Raw genomic sequence first — 18,906 nt, 5'->3', positions numbered from 1 at the left:
GTGTGGAGTGAAACAATCAAGGGATTCACCAAATATGCATTATAAGCCATGAGAATATCACCAAATTATTTATTACTGATGTCAGTAAAAGGTGCAGTCTTCTGCATACCTCACCACAAGGTAACAATTTTTGCCAAAAGATAATTAATCTCTTTTACACTCTCTAAAAGGCAATGAGTTCAAAATGGGGGAAACATTTGTTCCATTTGTCCTTTTTAGTAGTTGATGTGCAAGCAAACTTCAGAAGCTGGAAAGTGAGAATTCCCTCCCCCCTTCCTCCCCATACTTTCTGAATCATCATGCTGGCTCTTTCTCACTTGTTAATGGCTCAATTTCCACACATTAAAACAAAAACCTTCCAACAACCCCTCAAATATGTCAGGGCTGACTGCTGCCTTCACAGTCAGAAAATACCCATTTTTCAAGAGCTATCATTCATGAACAAAACTATGTCCCTTCCCAACCCAAAAGTTCAACTCATCGTTGTTTTGAGTGGGATATTTATCCTGTCATTTCATGAAACACTGATTGCATTTTCAGTTAAATCTCCATCTTATATTTTTGTATTAAGAAAACACAAACTTCATGAGTTGGAAAAGAGTGAAGAGAATTGCATTAGAAGAGCTATTTTAACAATAATATTGTTTCTGGATAAAACACAAAACCAAAAGCATTGTTTCCACATTTTTTTGTCAACCTTGCATAATGTTCTTCTTCAGAGATGACACATCACTTGACCAATGCTCTCCACTTCTTGGTTTATGTATTTCCCACTGCTGTCAGTAACTGTCAAGCTCTGGCTGCACATTCCTCCCAGGAATCTTTGCACCAGGTAACTTCTGGTCATATGGTTTTGCTATCACCGTACTTGAAGCTCACATTACATGAGGATTTTTGTTTAAAACCTCTTCACACTTGGAGAAACAGATGCCTTTGAAATATCTGGATTTTTGGGGAAAAAACTTTAGAAGAACTGCAAACCTACAGGACAAGGAGGAAACTAAATTATCCTCCAACAGCTGAGTCACTTGATGTTTCCACATCTTCAGGCAGTGTCCTTCCAGTGCTCCCAGCCACACTGTGGGACCCAGAGTTTTGGTTCCAGACCATTGCAACTGATCTGGGTGCATTAGGAAGAGCATTGCAGCAGGTCAAGGAAGGTGATTCTGCCCTTCTACTCAGTCCTGGTGAGGCCACATCTGGAGTGCTGTGCCCAGGTCTGGCTTGCTCAGGACAAGAGAGACACAGAGCTCCTGGAGCACATAGAATAGAGGGCTACAAAGATCATTAAAAGGGACTGAAGCATCTCTTATGGGGAAAGGCTGAGGGTGCTGGGCCTGTTCAGCTTCCAGAGGAGACAACCAAGAGAGGATCTCATCAGTGTCAGTCAGTATCTGAAGGAAAGGTGTCAAGAGGGTGGATCCAGGCTCTGCTCAGTGGTGCCAAGCAATAGGACAAGAGGCAATGGGCAGAAACTGATGCACAGGAAATTCCACCTGGACATAAAGAACTTATTTACAGTATTTCACCAAATACTGGAACAAGTTGCCCACAGAGGTTGTGGAGTCTCCTTCCTTGAAAATATTCAAGAAGCAACTGAAAACAACCCTGTGCAATGGCCTCTTGGATGACCCTGCTTGAGCAGGGAGTTTGGACTAGAAGTCCCACTGTGGTCCCTTCCAACCTGACCCACTTAGTGATTTTGTGACCAACTTCTAATGAAGTTCCATAGTTTCAGAGCAGAAACAAACAGCACCTGAATATTTTTTTTTCTACAAAAGCCCAATAACTGACATTAATCTGACTTACAGTTCCAAAAGAGGCACCTGTTTTTTATAATTAAAAAAACCAAAAAAAATTTATTCCATTTCTAAAAAAATAGTTCTAAGAACTTTTCATAAACATTTCCCTTTTACTAGAAATCATTCTCTATTACCTTAAGGGAAAAACCCTACTCTTGTATGGTTTTCCAATTTAATTGATGATACTAAACAAAGTGAAGCAGATATTGTCCAAAGCAGCACAACACATTTCAAAGCAATGTCCTACTCACTTAATTGGTCAGTTACACTTTATCAGAATGTGACTATTTTAACCAGACTCAGCAAGAGCCATTTAAAAGCTGTCCTACCTTGCAGTAGAACATGCATATGATTATGTAAGTACATAAAAATAAAGTTTACTTTGCCCTGATCAACATACTACTTCGTGTCTCTTTCTTCTTTTCCAAGTTTTCTATTAGCATCATATTTGGCAAGGGCTTCTTCCTAACCTGACATACAAATTTTTAAATATAAAACACTGTTCTCAGACCACTTATTTCTCCATATTAATTCCACTTTGGAAATGGGCTTTACATTTATTGCTGGCCCATCAATGCTTTTGCTAGTGAGCACAATTACTGAGCAGTAAATGTGAAATAAACTACTGTTTTGCTGCACTGCTGTGGTCTTAACCCTGGCAATATTCACTAATTTTCATGGCTTCATTACCACAGATCCTGGGCTAGTCACAGTTTTGCAGCACTTTAAGCTGTTAGCTCACAACTGGAGGTTAAATTGGAGACGCTTATTTTTATCAGAAGCAGATTACCACCTTAGTTTAGTCAGGGGTAAACCAAATAAAACACACCACACACCAAGCACACAGACAAATGGATTCCCATGGGAGAAAAGCAAGCGTGAGCTTGCTTACACAAACCTTCACGTTTACCGCCAGGTAGGAGCACATACAGTTGCCATGGAATAGGAAGCGTAGCTAATTCACAGCTTTTATTAATTACCCAGCACAAACTCCCTTGGCTGCCCACACACTCTGGGCAATACTACACTGGTTTGCCCCGTAGACTGGCAATGAGCATCCAGGGTGCTGGTACTGTTCCAGGTTTGGATTCCAAATCAGTGGCTCTACTCACAACAGGAGTTCAGAGCAGCCCTGCAGCACTTTCTGGCAGCCTTACCTGAAGCCCTGCAGATGATCTATTTATGGAGAGAGGAAGGGATTTCCTCCTCACAAGTTGAAGGGAAACACATTTCCAAGCCTCGAGAGCTACTCACAGCCTCATCATCGAGGAGGAGGACAGAGTGCAAACACAGCCATTAAGCAGCTTCAATGTTTATAAAATTAAATGGTTTTAAATAGAACATCTGGCATCAGCTGTTTCCATAAGCTGTTTTTATTTAAGTTTCCACCAAAAAATACTGGACTTCTCAGCTATTTTCACATGCAAATCTGAATGCCAAATTAGGCTGTCTTTAAAAAAAGTTGTCTTAGCAAAAACTGTAAGAACTATTCACACGCTTTTTGGTTTGGCACTTCATTTGGTATGTAACGGGCTGGGAGAGAACTAAGCACAACAGTATTTTTGCAATACATTTTTAATGGAAATTATTTTTCAATAAAAGCACTCATTGCATTCATTTGCCAGCAGCAATCACTAAATTCAAAACCAGCAAACCTTCAAATGTTTCCACAGGTACTTTGGTACAGATGTAGTTTCTTTCCCTTTACGACTGAGTAAACTCTAGGGCAAAGTGGGAGAGAAAGAGACACAGCTGCTGCAGTATTGGGAAACAACAGCTGTGTAATAATGAGTCAAGCTCTTAAACACCCCAACATTTAAACACCCTCAAAAAAAAACCCCAAACCAAAATCACACAGAGGGTTGAGAGCTCATGAAGCCTCCTTGTCCAAGCCCATGGAGCCCCTACGATGGATGCTGGCTCCTTCACAGTCGGAAGGATGCAATACAGTTACCAAGACCGGGGCACTTGGAGAAGAGCAAAACCAACTCTTCTTCCCTTTGAAGGACATGTTCAGCACATCAGTGAAAGTTAAGACCATTCAGTATTGCACCTTTATTTTGTAGGCTACTTGCCTGAAGGTTCTCCATCTAGACTGGAAAGAACTGTAAGGTGCACAGACTGCACCCCCATCTGACATCCCCAGACTTCTGCTACACACAGTAAGTTGTGATCCCTGTAATTTCTGTGCTTACTGTCACACTCCAGACCCCTCCTAGACAGCACACACCAAAACAGGGCACCACAGGTTATTTTCAAAAGCTTGCATAGACTTGGCATTTCTTGTCTTTTGGTGTGAGCCAAGTGACTTGCAGTCTCTGACCTCAATATATGCAGAAGAGATTTACTTTTATACCATCAAGCCAGCTTTAAAGCTGAAACTATATAAGAAAACAAGCCTTGGCCTGCACTAAAATTTATTCAAGTTTGTTATTATTTTGAAGATGCTTGTTTTCTAAATAGATTTCATATTCACAAATCAGTATTTATTTCTTAACTACCAAAGTAGTAGCATTTTACTATTAGTAGGAACCCTAATTTGTCAATCATTTCTTCACAAGATACTGTGTCAAGGAGATCCACTGACAAGAAATCTCACAACTGGTGAATAATTTTCATGGTGGAACTTACAACTGTTAATTGCCTCCATCCTGCTTTCAGAGCACATCCCTCAAAGTCACATGTCTCTTTTTTCAGGCCTACAAAATATATGCACATTTTTGTAATTATTTTGATTACACACTCTGGAAAGCAGGAATGCTCAGAGATGCCTTGCCAATTGTTCTAAACAGGGAAACCATACGGGACCAGTAATTTTATTTCATTTTGCTGTCAATGGTTATTGCAAGATAACTATGAAAATGAATTACTACAGTCCCACCTAAAGATCGATTTCCATATTTTACCTAATTATTTTTTTATATAAACAATGAAATTGTATCAGGGAGAGAACTGAAGCAAAAAAGCTGCATAAAGTTTTGGAAATACACGTGGTAATAGTTATTGCCCTCAATCTTTTGAGGTAATTATGAACAGCATCAACTTACTCATTCAATGCATTTCTTTAGCAAAGTGAAATTTTCATCTATATCACCATTTATTCTGCAACAGTGAAGTTTTAGCAAAACATCCACATCAAAATGTGGTTCAACATCTCAATCTGATACAATTTAGAATGAAATACTGCTAGCCTAGAAATTCTTACACCTTCCAAAAAATTATCATAACCTCTCAGCCCAGGTGTTTCAGTTTGATGTTTCTAGGGAGCTCTTTTTCTTCTGGTTTTTTTTGTTGCGTGTTTTTCTTGCTTTGTTGCATGCTTTTAATTGTTACTATCAATTGCATTTTTCAGATTCAGCATAATAGCTAAATATCAGAGAAATCAAAATATTTGGGCAGAAAACATGAGTAAATAATGTCACTAAGTAGTCACAGTCTTCTGTTTGTAACAACGTAACGACAATCTTCCCCTGATACCTCCCTTATTTTTCTTGTTGTTGGCACTGAGAAACATAAAAATGACATTAAGACAAAACACGGAGAGACAGCTATCAGAAGTTGAGATAATTTTCCACCCATGAACAAACACATTCTGTTTAAAGTAAGGCGAAATCAGCACACAATCTGCTAGATTTCAGTACTGCTTCAAGAAATAAGCCATACCATTTCTGTAAGACAAAAACTAAATTAACTTTCCAATGCATCCCCAACTTCCTTATGTAAACAAGTGACAAAAAGTTTTCATTCTCACAATTGTACTATTTGCAAAGTCTAAATGGGAAAAACAGTACAGAAACAGAAAAAGAATGTTAGAGATTCTTGCCAGACTCCACTGTCTCAAACAGATTCTGAATGAAGACCAGAATGAATAGCACCATCAAGAGGGAAAAGGTCTATCATGGGACTCACCCAACCAAAATGGCTTGAGATAGGGTGTCTAGAAGGAATGCAAAAACATGAGTGCTGAAGCCACTTATGAGAAGTACTTTAAAAGAATCCCTGCTGAACAGAAGTCTTGAAAACATATTCCCTGAAGAAATTTTCACTGCTCATAGTATACTGCCTGAAGAAACTCTTGTTCTTCATTTTAGGACGGTGTTACTTTGAGGGCTCCCATGATGGCCTCTTAAGACATATCCACAAAGAGAGCTTGAGCAATTATATGCTAATTTAAACACAACAGCTTCTTGACAATTCTTGCCTTCTCTGTAAAACCTCAAGGAAGCCAAGGAAAGGAGCTTCACCTGTCACCAACACCTAAAAGCAGCCAGCCTGCCTAAACAGCCTCCATTGTGTACTACCCTACATAATGAAGCATCCACCAAGTAACTTGTGTTGGAAGCAAGAGAAAAAAGCCAAACAGCTAAGCAACCCAACAAGCAAGTGAGCCACGAACACAATCCAGACTTGAAAAGAAAGGTTGTTTTCCTACATGCTCCTAATGACCCTTTTGCTTGTCACAAAACCTTCTGCAGGGCAAGCTTCATTACTTGGCCAGATGTTCATCCTGGCTCTTCCAAAACCAGCCCTCATACAAAAACAATCTGATTCTTCTGAATCTCACAGCTATTCTCAAGGGTGCAAATGGCAGCAGGTGAAGTTGTGGAGTCCAGAAAGCCACCCAATCCCCACCCATGTTTTACTTAAAGACCACGTGCAGTACAAGGCCACATGCGTTGGCTTTTCTCCTTCACTAGATAAGCTTCCATTCTGCTGGAATGGACAGCAACTAACAAAAAGCCTCTTTTCACTATATTCAATAACAATAGCATTCATTTGCAATTGCATGAATGCATATGCTTCTTGTCCAGGTTATTTACAGGTACACATCATAAACCTCCAGCAACTGTCACCATTCTCCTCTTTCCTTTTGAAGATAAATCCTTCATGTTTTCACTACGCTCATCCAATCCCTCACAGAGAAAGCAAATACCTACAGCGTCTCAAACCAATAAAATTTTTTAAGACTTGGCTTTCTGCTTGTTTTCTTTTATTTACAAGTCTCCCTTCAACAGGGTTTAAAAAGAACATCTTCATCATTTTTCCCAGGATGAACAGGAACTTTTGGCAAAAAGATAATAAAAACAGCCTGATTACAGGACATTCTGGCCATTTTGAGTAGGCGTTTCCACACTTAAGGTTCTGAAATTTTAAAAATGCCACGAATATCCAGCTACTAAAGCCTTCACTCAGTTCAGCAGGCTTCAGTGACCCTGATGAGCACAGCAGCTTTGGCATGGCAGAAAGGCAGGCCCTGAGGTAGCCTAATCTCAGAAAATTAAAAGCTTTGAAGATTAAGAGCAGGACCTTGAAATGACCCAGACAGAAACAGAGAGAGACTAAATGGTTTCTGCAGCCAGTCCCTCCCAGACAGCGACCTGATGTTAAGCTCCCAATGTCTGCAGCCAGAAGGTCCAGCTCAGGAGCACTCCAGCTCAGTGTTTTGTTCTCAGAACTGCAAGGCCCAAAAATGGAGTTTAATTTGCTAGAAATACAGGACAAAGAAGATATTACTGACTGCATTTGCGACCCTCCGTCTAGAGTATTCCAGTTTTATGAATAACATCACATAAGCTGCATTTACCATGAAGTAACAATGTTAAGTCCTAGAGAGAAGCTTATCCCACATACTTCCCAAAGCTCTGGTGGTTCTTGTTTATCTCTTCTTTTCTCACAAAACATGGACAAAAATGAAATGCAGAAATCCATTTGAAACCTCACCTTCAAGCACCAGTTCCATGTTTTTTGTTGTTTTGTTTTTTTTTTTTCCCCAGGATAGCTACCACAGAGAAAATTATAATTGTGTTTCAGGAACAAAACCTATCATTGATTTTATATGCCCAAAAGAAGCAGATAAATAAAACAAGGTGGACAATAGCTTGCCATTTCAAGAGCAAAGTCTGTCAGGAAAAGCACCAAATTGTCTCTCAGTTGCCTGATTGCTTGGCAGTGCCAAATTGCTACTGTGGAGTGTTAAAAGCAGTGAAGTTAAAATTATCAGAATTATCACAGAGACACCAACAGAAAGGAAAAAATGTGACAAATTCAAAATGTATTGCTACCCCCCCAAAAAAATCCTTTTAATTATTTGCTTTCAGCTCATTACAAAGTTAGTTGGAAATATGAATCTGGTGTTCTTTGCAGTGATTTTTATCATCTATGCACAAAACTGAAGACTATATCAATTTCTACACTCAACACTCCTATTGCATAGAAAAGGAAGCTCAGTTCAGCTTGTATTGGCTACTCTATCAACAGACTCTCTTTTAACTGATTTCTAACAGAACAGTTTTTTATCTCATAATGGTTATAAAACATGCCCCAAACAGGTAGAGGCAAATAAAACATACACAAATGCACACAAATCAATATCTGGAAAATATTATTTAAAATTCTTTTCCACATAAAATAATCTTCAGAGGCACAGTTCAGATTTATAAGGCATATTCAAAGGCAAGACAGCTACCAGAAGTTCAGAAGAAGTATAAGCAAAAGGGCTGTATCTCCTACTGTTAACAAACTCTGACCAATTCAAAATTCAGTTAAACATACCCATAAAGTAACCACAACTATCCAGTCCAATAGATTAACCAGAAATGCAAAAACAGATCTAGACTTTCTGTTCATTTTACATCTTAAGTAAGACAACCATCTGAAAGATCTATAAAAGGAAAATTCTTCAAAAAAGCAAATCTCCTATGTGCATTTACACAAACACACTGATGCTAACTTCTGCTTTCAGTTCTCAAAGAGATGATTATGGAAACTGTGTCATAGCAATCCATGTGTGCCAGCAATAACTAAAAATGAAAAAAGCAAGAGAGGAGAATATTAAAAAATAACCATGCACACCCATCCCTTGGATTGGTTCAACCAATTCCAGGAGTAAAAGAAGAAACCAATACAGGTCTTGTCTTCAAAAATATAAATGGAGGACCTAACTTACCAAGGCAAAATAAATTGAATTTATAACTTCAGGAACATCACCCCAGTATAATCCTCTACATGACTAATATCGTAAGAAAGATCTGAGAGTTCTCCAAACCAACCATCCTCATTTATCAATTTTCAAACAACTATAAAATCTTACTAGACTAATCAAGATATTCATATTCATAGATTTCTTTACACTATGTCATATTTTAGAGAAACTGTAAGAGTGAAAGTAGAGAGAGAAGTCATAAAATTCTTAATCATACAAAGGGACAGACAGATGGGCATACAAGGGAAAGATTTTTATCTTTTCGCTTCCATGCGGACTGAACACATGAAGTAAACTACATGCTTATTTATAAAAATTTAGTAAACCTTTACTTACCCGGCATCCTCCTGGAAACCTTCTAGTTCATCTCTTTGCTCTGCTAGGGTGGATTCTAGATCCAGATAGGTACCATTATGAGACAATTGCAGGGTGCAGTCATCAAGCTGTAGAACAAAAAAATCAAACCATCACATTAGAGCAGTCTTTTTCTCTAACATACCTCTAACATTGCCTTCTCATTTTCCACACCCCCAGACAAGATCTCCCTAAAACAAACAATATGTTGGGAGCAGGTAAGAAAAATTTTTTGGCCATTTACTCAATTCCAAACCCATGTTCCCTAGACCATGCTTGGTCACAATATCAACACAACTAACACAGTGAAATTTATTAGAACATACAGAAGAAGATTAGAGGGTTTTAGCACAGACCCTTTAAAATGTAATACAGAAAGAGAAGTTAATTTCAACGTGTATTTAGGATATAAATTACTGTTCTCTGTTCTTACAGTACAGTTTTAAGTAGAGTTTCTGAGCCCCTGGATGAAGATAGAAGGAAGAAAGAGCTGTTTTGTGAGACACTGAATGGCCCCTGTGAGAACAGCTATAGCCAAGAGACAGTGCAAAATGTGGCAGCCAAGAGTTGGGGTCCTACAGTAAGGGTGGGTACAGTCAACCAAATCACAGACTTTTCTGGAATTCTGCTTTTACGACCAGGCACTAACCAGCCTCAGAAGGTGCAGGAACAACATTCCTAGGCCCTAGGTGGGGGGGACTGGAAACCTGTGTCAGCTTCCTACAAAGGCACTGAGGTAATTAAGGACCAGACCTGAAAGCAGAAATCTACCCACAATGATGCTAGGGAGGGAGGGAGGGATTAATAAACTGTCTTTATTTCTTTTCTGTTTTCCCTCATCTTCAAGTTTTCCATAAATTGTTCCAGCTGTTAAAAAGCACCAGATTTGACCAAAGTTAGAAAAAAAATTTTCTGGGGTTTTATTTGCAGGGTGCTCATCACAAGAGAAGACCTAGGATGAATCATCCCACAACTCTGGCCAACTCATTGACCAGGAAAACAAAATAGTCACTAATCAAGAGGGAAAACTAAGGAAGCTGGGAGAAGAGCTAGAAAGGAACATGAGCTCCTCTCTCACCATCAACTCAGTGTCAAATAACAAATAATGAGGGAAAAAGCCTTCCCAGAGAACAAGACAACATTTATCAAGGGGCAAGTGAATGTACAGGGTTGTCCTACCTCACCACTAGGGAGTTAAGTGACCATCTGCTCAGAGAATCCAGCCCAGAAGCATAGAAATGGACATCAGTGAGTCCAGTTGGACACACTGCTGGGAGCATCATGTGCAGCACTGCATTGGGGTCCTTTTGTAACTGCTTCCAAGCTCACAAATACTGTAAGCTCTGGATGTGTTGTGCTACTAGATACAAAATCCAGTCTGACAGCCAAACAGAACAGAGAACCATTAAGGCTGGAGAAGACCACTATGATCATCGAGTCTCACTGTTAACCCAGCACATGTTAACCACAAAAGCATGTTCCTCCATGCCACATCCACATGACTTTCGAACACTGCAGGGATGGCAATTCCACCACTTCACTGGAGAACCTGTTCCAACACCTGGCCACTCTTTCAGTGAAGAAATTTTTCCTAATATCCAATCTAAACCTCTGCAGGTGGAACTTGAGGCTATTTCCTCTTGTAACAGAATCAGAATGGTTTGGGTTGGAAAGAACCTTAATCACCTACTTCCAACCCCCTATGTCATAGTTTTACTGCTGCACAATGGGTTCCACTTCCTCCCGTTGCTGCCCACGCTGCATGTGTATGTGTAGATGCACTTCATTTGGATGATCAATCCCGCTGCCTTTTCATGGGAAGAAGCTCCAATTCCTGCATGAGCATTCCCAAGTGCTTCTGCAGTTTCTAGCACATGAGTAACCCTTGCTGCTGCATGGCTCTCCACCCCCTACCACTAACAAGACAGCAGACCAAAGGACCTCATTAGCACACTGTCTGTCAAACAGTGGCATGCTGCCTCCAGGTCTCTCTTCAGTGATCATGATTTTATCCCCTCACCCATCCAAATCTTGCTTAAAGCTGTAACTGCACCAAAGGGGAAACTGCCACAGTCACAAGGCTGGGACTGGGTTTTCTGGTTCTGTTTGTTGTGAATGCTGTAATTGTTGTTGTTGCTTGTTTATTATACACACTAGTAAAGAACTGTTACTCCTATCTCCATACCTTTTTGCCTGAAAGCCCCTTAATTTCCAAAATGATAATAATTCAGAGGGAGGGGGTTCATATGCTCCATTCCAAGGGACGCTCCTGCCTTCCCAAGCAGACAAGTCTTTCAAACCAAGACAATCAAAGAACCCAAAATGAGGATGGTTTCGTTCCTCTGGCTTTTGCAAAAACAACCTGATAGATTCTTTGCATGCCTCCATCTACCAAAAGGCAACCATGGCAATGGTGGTGTAAACCATACATCCCTGCTGCAAAGGCCACTTTGAGAAGATTCAAATATTTAACACCATACTGCATGCCCATCTTCTGCCACAGGTGTCAGCCAATGACTCTCTGAAGGAGTGAGCAGGGGTCTGAAAAAGCCAGTGACTCAAGGCAAGGAAATTACCACCCTTTATCACTTCTGTGGAATCTTCTCTGCTCTTTTTAATACTTAGAAAGAAAATCAATTAAAGTCTATCCTTGATAAATTACCTCTTTTAATTTCCCATCCAAGCTTTGATTCTCAGTACCTGTTCAGGAAAAGCCTAATAAGCAGCCACTTGTCTTATCTGGCAGTCAATACCTAAACTTAGTCACTCTGTTTCCTGCCACTGATTTATATACAAGAAAGGAAGACAAATAGTGTATTCTGGATTAGCCGCGTTGGAAATACTGCTCATTTACAATTAGTCATAGAGGGCGACTTTTGCAATTTGAAAGAAAAGTTCAACCTCTGGAGAAAGGGTAGCGAGAGGAGGTACTTGTATTTCAAACTTGTTCCATTTTTTTTTGCTTTTCTTTTTTGGATTTTTCCCTGGTAAAGGAGTAAGCCATTAAATAAGGTGACATAAGATTTTACTCTGATCCCTAGGGATTAAAGAAAACAAAGAACCTGCAAGTGCAACCCTCTGATATTAAAAATACAACAGCAGTACTACTCTGTCTCTTTCCAGTTACAAAGGCAATTATTAACCTACACTAATTCAAAATACACTCTACAGAAAAGAAAGACTAAATACTACTCTTAGAAACTTTTTCCAAGTAGTTCAAGGTATGTAATGAAATGCTAATTTATTCAAAGTAATGCCAAAAGGCAAACTTCTAATTAGATAAATGTTGTGCTGTCTCTATGGAGATTAGGAGATTTGCCCACAATTTCCATTTATACTGCATAATTAGAGAAAAGAAGCTGTGCCTTACTAATATCTTGTGACTTTAGTGTACAAAAAGCACTAGGGGAACAGGAAGTCCTTCATGGACAAAATAAGTAAGAATTGTACATTGTACCTATGTTCATCTCATTTTCATAGTTTCAGCTGAACATGGTATTCATTTGGGCTTTAAGGCACTGTACATTGCATGCTGTATTTGTTAACAGAAGTTATGGTAATGAGAGAAATGGCAATATCTTTTATTTCCCTTAATTCTGAGTCTTGCCAAAAAGTTGGGTGTTTTTTATTCTCTTTCATGAGTACACACAAAGATGGAAGTGATCAAAACAATACTTTAAAAGTTAAGTATTAAGGCAATAAACTCTTAAAATCTTCCTTATATAGGATCACTTTGCTACTCTGCCTCCAGCTTCACTTGTACACATATATTTCAGGCAGAACACAAAAAGAGAAGCCACTTTATGAATTATTTTTAATTAGTAAATTGCCTGCATTTTTCAACACAAAGGATGGCTGATGTTCTTTCATTAGTGCTTATTAGTAACAATTCAGGATGTTGGTCCCTCCCCTCTGCTCAACTTTAATCCCATGTTTATCTGCTATACATCACTTCTCCTGTCTCTGAAGACTGTCACAAATAGCCCCATCTAGCTCATTCATTACATGCTTCTCCATGCTTGATCATAATCCCCATTGAAATTCTTATTAAAAAACATCTCTTAGGAAAATCAAGAGGCAGAATTCCTACAAACAATCTTTTAAAGAATATTTAACTGAGTTGCTTTACATCATCATGAATGAGACTTCTAGTCGGCTCTTGGGAATTTATTTTATTTCATCTTTTCTATTCATAATTTTCTTTAACTGTTCAGTATTCCTTACTAGCCTCAAAATTCTGATCTGCATTCTATTATTAAACTGTATAATTCATTTATACTACTGCCAAAAGGTGAGATTCTTCAAGACAGTTTCAAAATCTTACAAAACTATTTGTTCTAAAAATTTCTAACCCATCCCTTCAAATTCTTTATCATTTTTTGCATGACACTTGACTGTACTGCCAAGAAGACCCAAAAGGTTGATACAAGTCATTTAAATGGAACTCATCCTCTAGGCTTTTCCAAACTTTCCTATAATCACATTAAAAGAATACTACCAGTATTGTGGAACCATAAACAGAAATAAGCACCATCAAATGGGACAAAAGTAATGCTACTTCGCTGAGTCAAACACAGGGTTACTCTATAATCAGTCTTCTGCAAAATTTCAAAGTTTTTGATTTTAGTATAAGCATTAAAAGGTATCAAAAGGCCATAAAAAACCCATGTGTTCATTTCAGTTACATTCTCATCTTTGCAAGTGAACAGTTTCTTTGGAAAACATCCATGGTATATTTTTGAATCCCTATGGAAATTTTTGAAATCTCTACAAAGAGTGAGGCTACCTAGGCGTAGCCTCATTCACACAAGTGAAGAATCAAAAACACATGAAAGAGTCAACAAAATAAGTGCTTTAGTCAGATTCACCAGCTGCAGATAGTCAGACTTGTGCACTGGGTTTACAGAAAGGAAGGAAAGAAATTAAGACTGTCTGTACACAGGTCATCTGTGGTCATCATATTGCAAAGCTCCCATACCTTCTTGGTGATTACTCATGGGCAGCTCCTCACAGCACTGACTCCTTCTTCCTCACAACACAACCAACAAACTCCATCTCTCTCCACGCCCAGCTAACCACCTTTTGTAGCACTCGTCTTCTTATTGGACACAGCTGTGGCCTGTTAAGGGCAGGCCTGTTCCTAATCTTTGGTGATTAGTACAGCTGCAACTCCTCAGGTGTGAGATTACCTTCTGCACTATTTTCTTACATTCTATCCCTCCACAGTCCTCCTCATTAAAAATGTAACTGATGTGCTAATTATCATCTTCAGTTTCATACTGAAATGGTAAGATCTGTACTCTGTCATGGCCAGATCAGTTTCAAGAAGTAGTAGTTGCTTAGGTGCTGATGCACTGATTTATAGTTGTCTATTTGAACAAGAGGAGAACCTGGAAAAGGCAGTACTGACCTCACTAGCTACTCACTGATTTTCCATAACTCACCAGAAACGTAGAAACAGTGAGACAACCAGATGCTTGTGTACAACAGCCTGACATGTAAGTAGAGCAACTAAATTAAACCACTCTTTCTGTAATAAAAGTTCTAGAAGAAGAACAGAGAGATGTTTGAACTTTTTCAGACTGTATCTGGTACCCACACAGTGGTAACTGATCCACACCACCTACACACTACAGTACCTATGCTGCAGCCAAAACAAATGGAAAGCATGAAAGCACCACGCACACAAAGCTAAACACCACCATCCAAACAGTTCCATATATATACATGGATATAAATTATGCATATATTTTAGATAGTTTTCCCGGCAGTTAAAAAAAAAAAAGTAGCAATTGCCTAAATTTGACAGACGCATCTAAAACAGCTGAAGAGGAAGTACATAAAAAGATCATAATATTACAAACAATATTTAGACTGTTATATATTTATACCTACACTGGTTAAAGTTTCACTTAGTTGAGCACAATTCATTATGCAAAAGCAAATAAACATTTGATTAAAAAGTTAAAATATGAGAATATTCAAAAGCCTTCCTACTCCTTCATATTTTGTCATTTCTCCTATTATGGAGAAACTGTACCACACAAAAGGATAGGGGTATCCTGGCTTCAGTTATTGCCAGGAACAAGCATAACAAGTTCAGAGCTGCAGAGCTTGATCCTGGCTCTAAATCAAGGGTCACCCCCTCCTCAACAGCACATGCAGAGCCCTCAGCAGCAAAATACCCATCTGCAGAATTGAACACATACAGGTTGGAGAAACCTAAGCAACCTACTCATGCAAGTGTTCCTTATAGGCTACCAGTAAGTCAAGAACATAGGGCAGAAGCTCAGTTTGTTATCTTCTGTCTTAGGTAACCATATCTGGCTAGTAGTGGCTAGCTCCTCATCCTGTAAAGGCAAAGATAGTTCATATAACAAGAATACCAAGCTTAACAAGACTCAGAATAGATCAATAGTAGTATACCAGTGATGATTATTTTTTTTTTCTCATTTCAAGCACTGACCCACAGAAAGAGTAATTTTTCTTCATAAGGAACATAAGGAAGTCCTTATTGCTGTGCAACAGGAAAGCTCTTTCTTTTTTTTTTATTTTTTTTTTTTATTTCATACTTGAAGTACATCACCAAAAGGAGCAAAGAATAGCAGGGGAAAAAATAAGAGCAGCAAGAAAAGGTGTTGAATCAGCCAGTTACCTGATGCTGATAAATGACTTCTGCCACTTTCAGAAACTAGTTAGGTAACAGAAATTAAAGTAAATTTAAAAAAATATAAATGTGCATTCAGTCATTGTTTTCATCTATTGCCTTCAGCTTCTTACAATCCAAGAGAAATACCAAAAAACCAAGCACAAGGGGTATGAGGAGAGAAGAACAGAGCAATTCCACAGACTGAGGACTGCTGCATGCTCCTCCTCACGCAAACTCACACAAATGTGTTTTCCTTCAGAAGGCCTTGATAGGCACCAGTATACATCCAAGTGGATGTCCCTTGGTTTTAATGTCTCTGTCCCATGGCAGCACTAGGCTGGCAGAGGTTAAGGCAGGGAAATGGCAGATGCACCCTACTTCCATATCAAAAAGGCACAGCAGACCCACAAGCGATTCTCCTCTTCTCTGTTTATTCAAAGACCACAGAGTTGTACTTTTTCAACAAACAATCATGAAAAATGCTCTTTTCTCACCTCCAACTCCCTGTCCTGAGAATCTATTCAGAAGAACGTCTTTTGAACAAATCTCTCTAAATGGCATGACCAGTAGATTGAGTGAGGTGATTCTCCACCTCTGCCTGAGACCCCAGCTGAAGTACTGCATCCAGCTCTGTGGTACTCAGCCTAAATGTGGACCTATCAGAGGGTTCCAGAGGAAGGCCATGAAGATGGTCAGAGGGCTGGAACACCTCTCTTGTGAAGAAAGGCTGAGACAGCTGGACTTGTTCAGCCTGGAGAAGAGGAGGCTCCAGGGACACCTCACTGAGGCCTCCCAGTACTTAAAAAGTGCTTGTAAATAAAAGGGAGACCAGCTTTTTTTGTGAGTAGATAGTAAAAGGACATGGGAGAACAACTCTAAACATGAGGAAAGATTTAAATTACATATTAGAAAGAAATTCTTTTCTCAGAATAGTAAGGCACTCTAACAAGTTTCCCAGAGAAGTGTAAATGTGCCATCAATCAAAATATTCAAGGCCAGATTGGATGGCCTTAAGCAACCTAATCTAGTGAGTGACATTGCTGCCTATGGCAAGGGGTTGGAACTAAATGACTTTTAAGATCCCTTCTAACCCCAACAGATCTATGATAAATGCGAACAAAGCGTTACCAAGTTAGCAGCCAGTGTGTGTGCCAAGATATAGCAAGTATTCTCTTCATATTACCTTTTATTTAAATAAAAGTAGGCACACCTCAAACATTTGTCAAGGATTCAAACAGTAATCAAGGATTCCATTCATAGGACAAAGAGCCCTACAGTATGAGATGAGAGGAGGGTACTCTTGTTTACTGGTGCTAGTACAAATCACCAAAACCACTCAACTTTGCAGTCACTCACTGGAATCACAGCCAGCTCTCATCTGATTTCCAGTAATTTGAGCTAGACCCACTGGACAGATTACTTTGTCCATTTGGTTATTTCCAAAATTTACAGAGAAAAGGAATGAGAGAGAGGGAGATTGGAGTAATCCAGTATCAAACTGCGGAAATAAAAATCCCTCTTCAGTTCTAGCCTTTGGCACAGCCTCTGAAAATCCTTATCTTACTCAAATGTCTTAGCTCATCTTTCATTTAAACATGATTGGGTTACAATTGTTCTTATTAGTGGTGGTGTGCTCCTTATTCACCTACAGCATGTTCTGCAGAGTAGGATTGATGAAAAGCAAAGTTTCCTTACGCTCAGTTTTCCCTTTCTAAATCCAAAGCCTTGTTTGGCTTTACACATCACGAGTCTGACACATTCACACACTCGAGCTATGCAGTTCTTAAACACTCTCCCTTCTGGTTCAGCTGTTTCCAACACAATGGGAATCCTGTTACCAGGGCCATCAAGTCTGTTTTCCCTTTGCATTCCCATATCCTCTCTTCTTTAATAAAACCAATTACTCATCAGGAAAAAGCAGAAAAAACAGCTCTTCCTACTCACCACCACAAAGGTATTCTATATTTCTAAGCAAAGTAGTGCAAATTGATTGGCAGAAATTAATATTTAATACTGTGTCATCCAAGACTAAGCTTCACATGAGAATGACCACGCTGTTTTCAGAATGTGCCATATTTTAATGTTTTTCAAATTTTATTGCAGATAGGCAGATTCAGGTTTTCTGTACCTGCACACAGTGGTCCTTTGGTGGCACTTTAAAACATAACATGGCTGCTGTCACTTTTGTTGTCACAGACTAAGAAAAAATAGAAATGGTCTAATTGCATCCCACAGATCACAGCAAATGCAAAAATTATTTATCTGACTTCAGTTACAACCAACTGCTCTCTTGTGCACCCCTTCTCAAGTGAGTAGGTGCTACCTGGTCTGTGTCATGTCATCATCACTTTGGGCAATATGATGCAGAAAGAACACAGCACCTAGGCCAGGACTGATGTTGTGTAACATCATTTCTCGAGTAAAAAGCCTGACATTCATGAGATAAAAGGAAAGCAAATACTGTAAGAAAGCCTCATGTTACTGCCCAAAATTAACAGTGGACACTAAAAATTACTCTCATTTTCAACTACGACGGTAACTCCACACACCATCACTATCTTGATCTAAAAGCCCTGTGTGCCAAACAGCTCCACTGCAATTACTTGAAACTAAGTTGTACTCCTTCCCCCATACCTTTCTCCTTTTTAAAGCTAATTTTGTACCTCAAAGTATCTTCTAAAAACAACACAAAAATCTATCCTTTAAAATTCCAATACGTCTGTGAGGTCAGAGTTTTAAAAGGTCAGGCACAGGGGCTATACAGAAGGTCATTTTTGGTGACGGCAACTGTGCCACATTCAGTCATCCATACTCACAAGTCAATGGTTGCTGAACTCTACCAAACTCACTCTTCCATACTCATTTAGAGGTTGATGGAAAGACCCCTAATAACTTCCTAGATCTTAAACTTTACATTATAAGAAGTAATCCAGCATGTACAACAGTATTCCAAATTTTTCAGCCCTTTAGGAGTGATTAGCATATCTTGTAGGAGTAGTTATTAATGCTAATGCTCATGTGATTTATTTTTAGCACAGTAATTGCCATTGTCAAAATACTTCATAAACTATGCTCACTTTGCAGAGCTTATGTGCAGTCACATTGACCAAGCCATGCCT

At 39.1% G+C, this 18,906-nt stretch overlaps 1 protein-coding gene across 2 annotated transcripts in view; it reads right to left on the bottom strand.

Annotated features, from left to right (window-relative positions):
- FHOD3 (formin homology 2 domain containing 3) overlaps positions 1 to 18,906 on the bottom strand; it is a 377,898-nt gene that overhangs the window by 329,910 nt on the left and 29,082 nt on the right. For both annotated transcript variants that reach the window (XM_066560163.1, XM_066560156.1), the window contains exon 2: positions 9,121 to 9,227. In XM_066560163.1, coding sequence (XP_066416260.1) covers positions 9,121 to 9,227 — 107 coding nt within the window. The remainder of the gene's footprint in view (positions 1 to 9,120; positions 9,228 to 18,906) is intronic.

Source organism: Molothrus aeneus, chromosome 1 (genome assembly GCF_037042795.1).
Source record: "Molothrus aeneus isolate 106 chromosome 1, BPBGC_Maene_1.0, whole genome shotgun sequence".
NCBI classification, from domain to species: Eukaryota; Metazoa; Chordata; class Aves; order Passeriformes; family Icteridae; genus Molothrus; species Molothrus aeneus.
The sequence above is the reverse complement of the archived record's forward strand: the minus strand, read 5'-3'. Positions and strand labels throughout refer to the sequence as shown.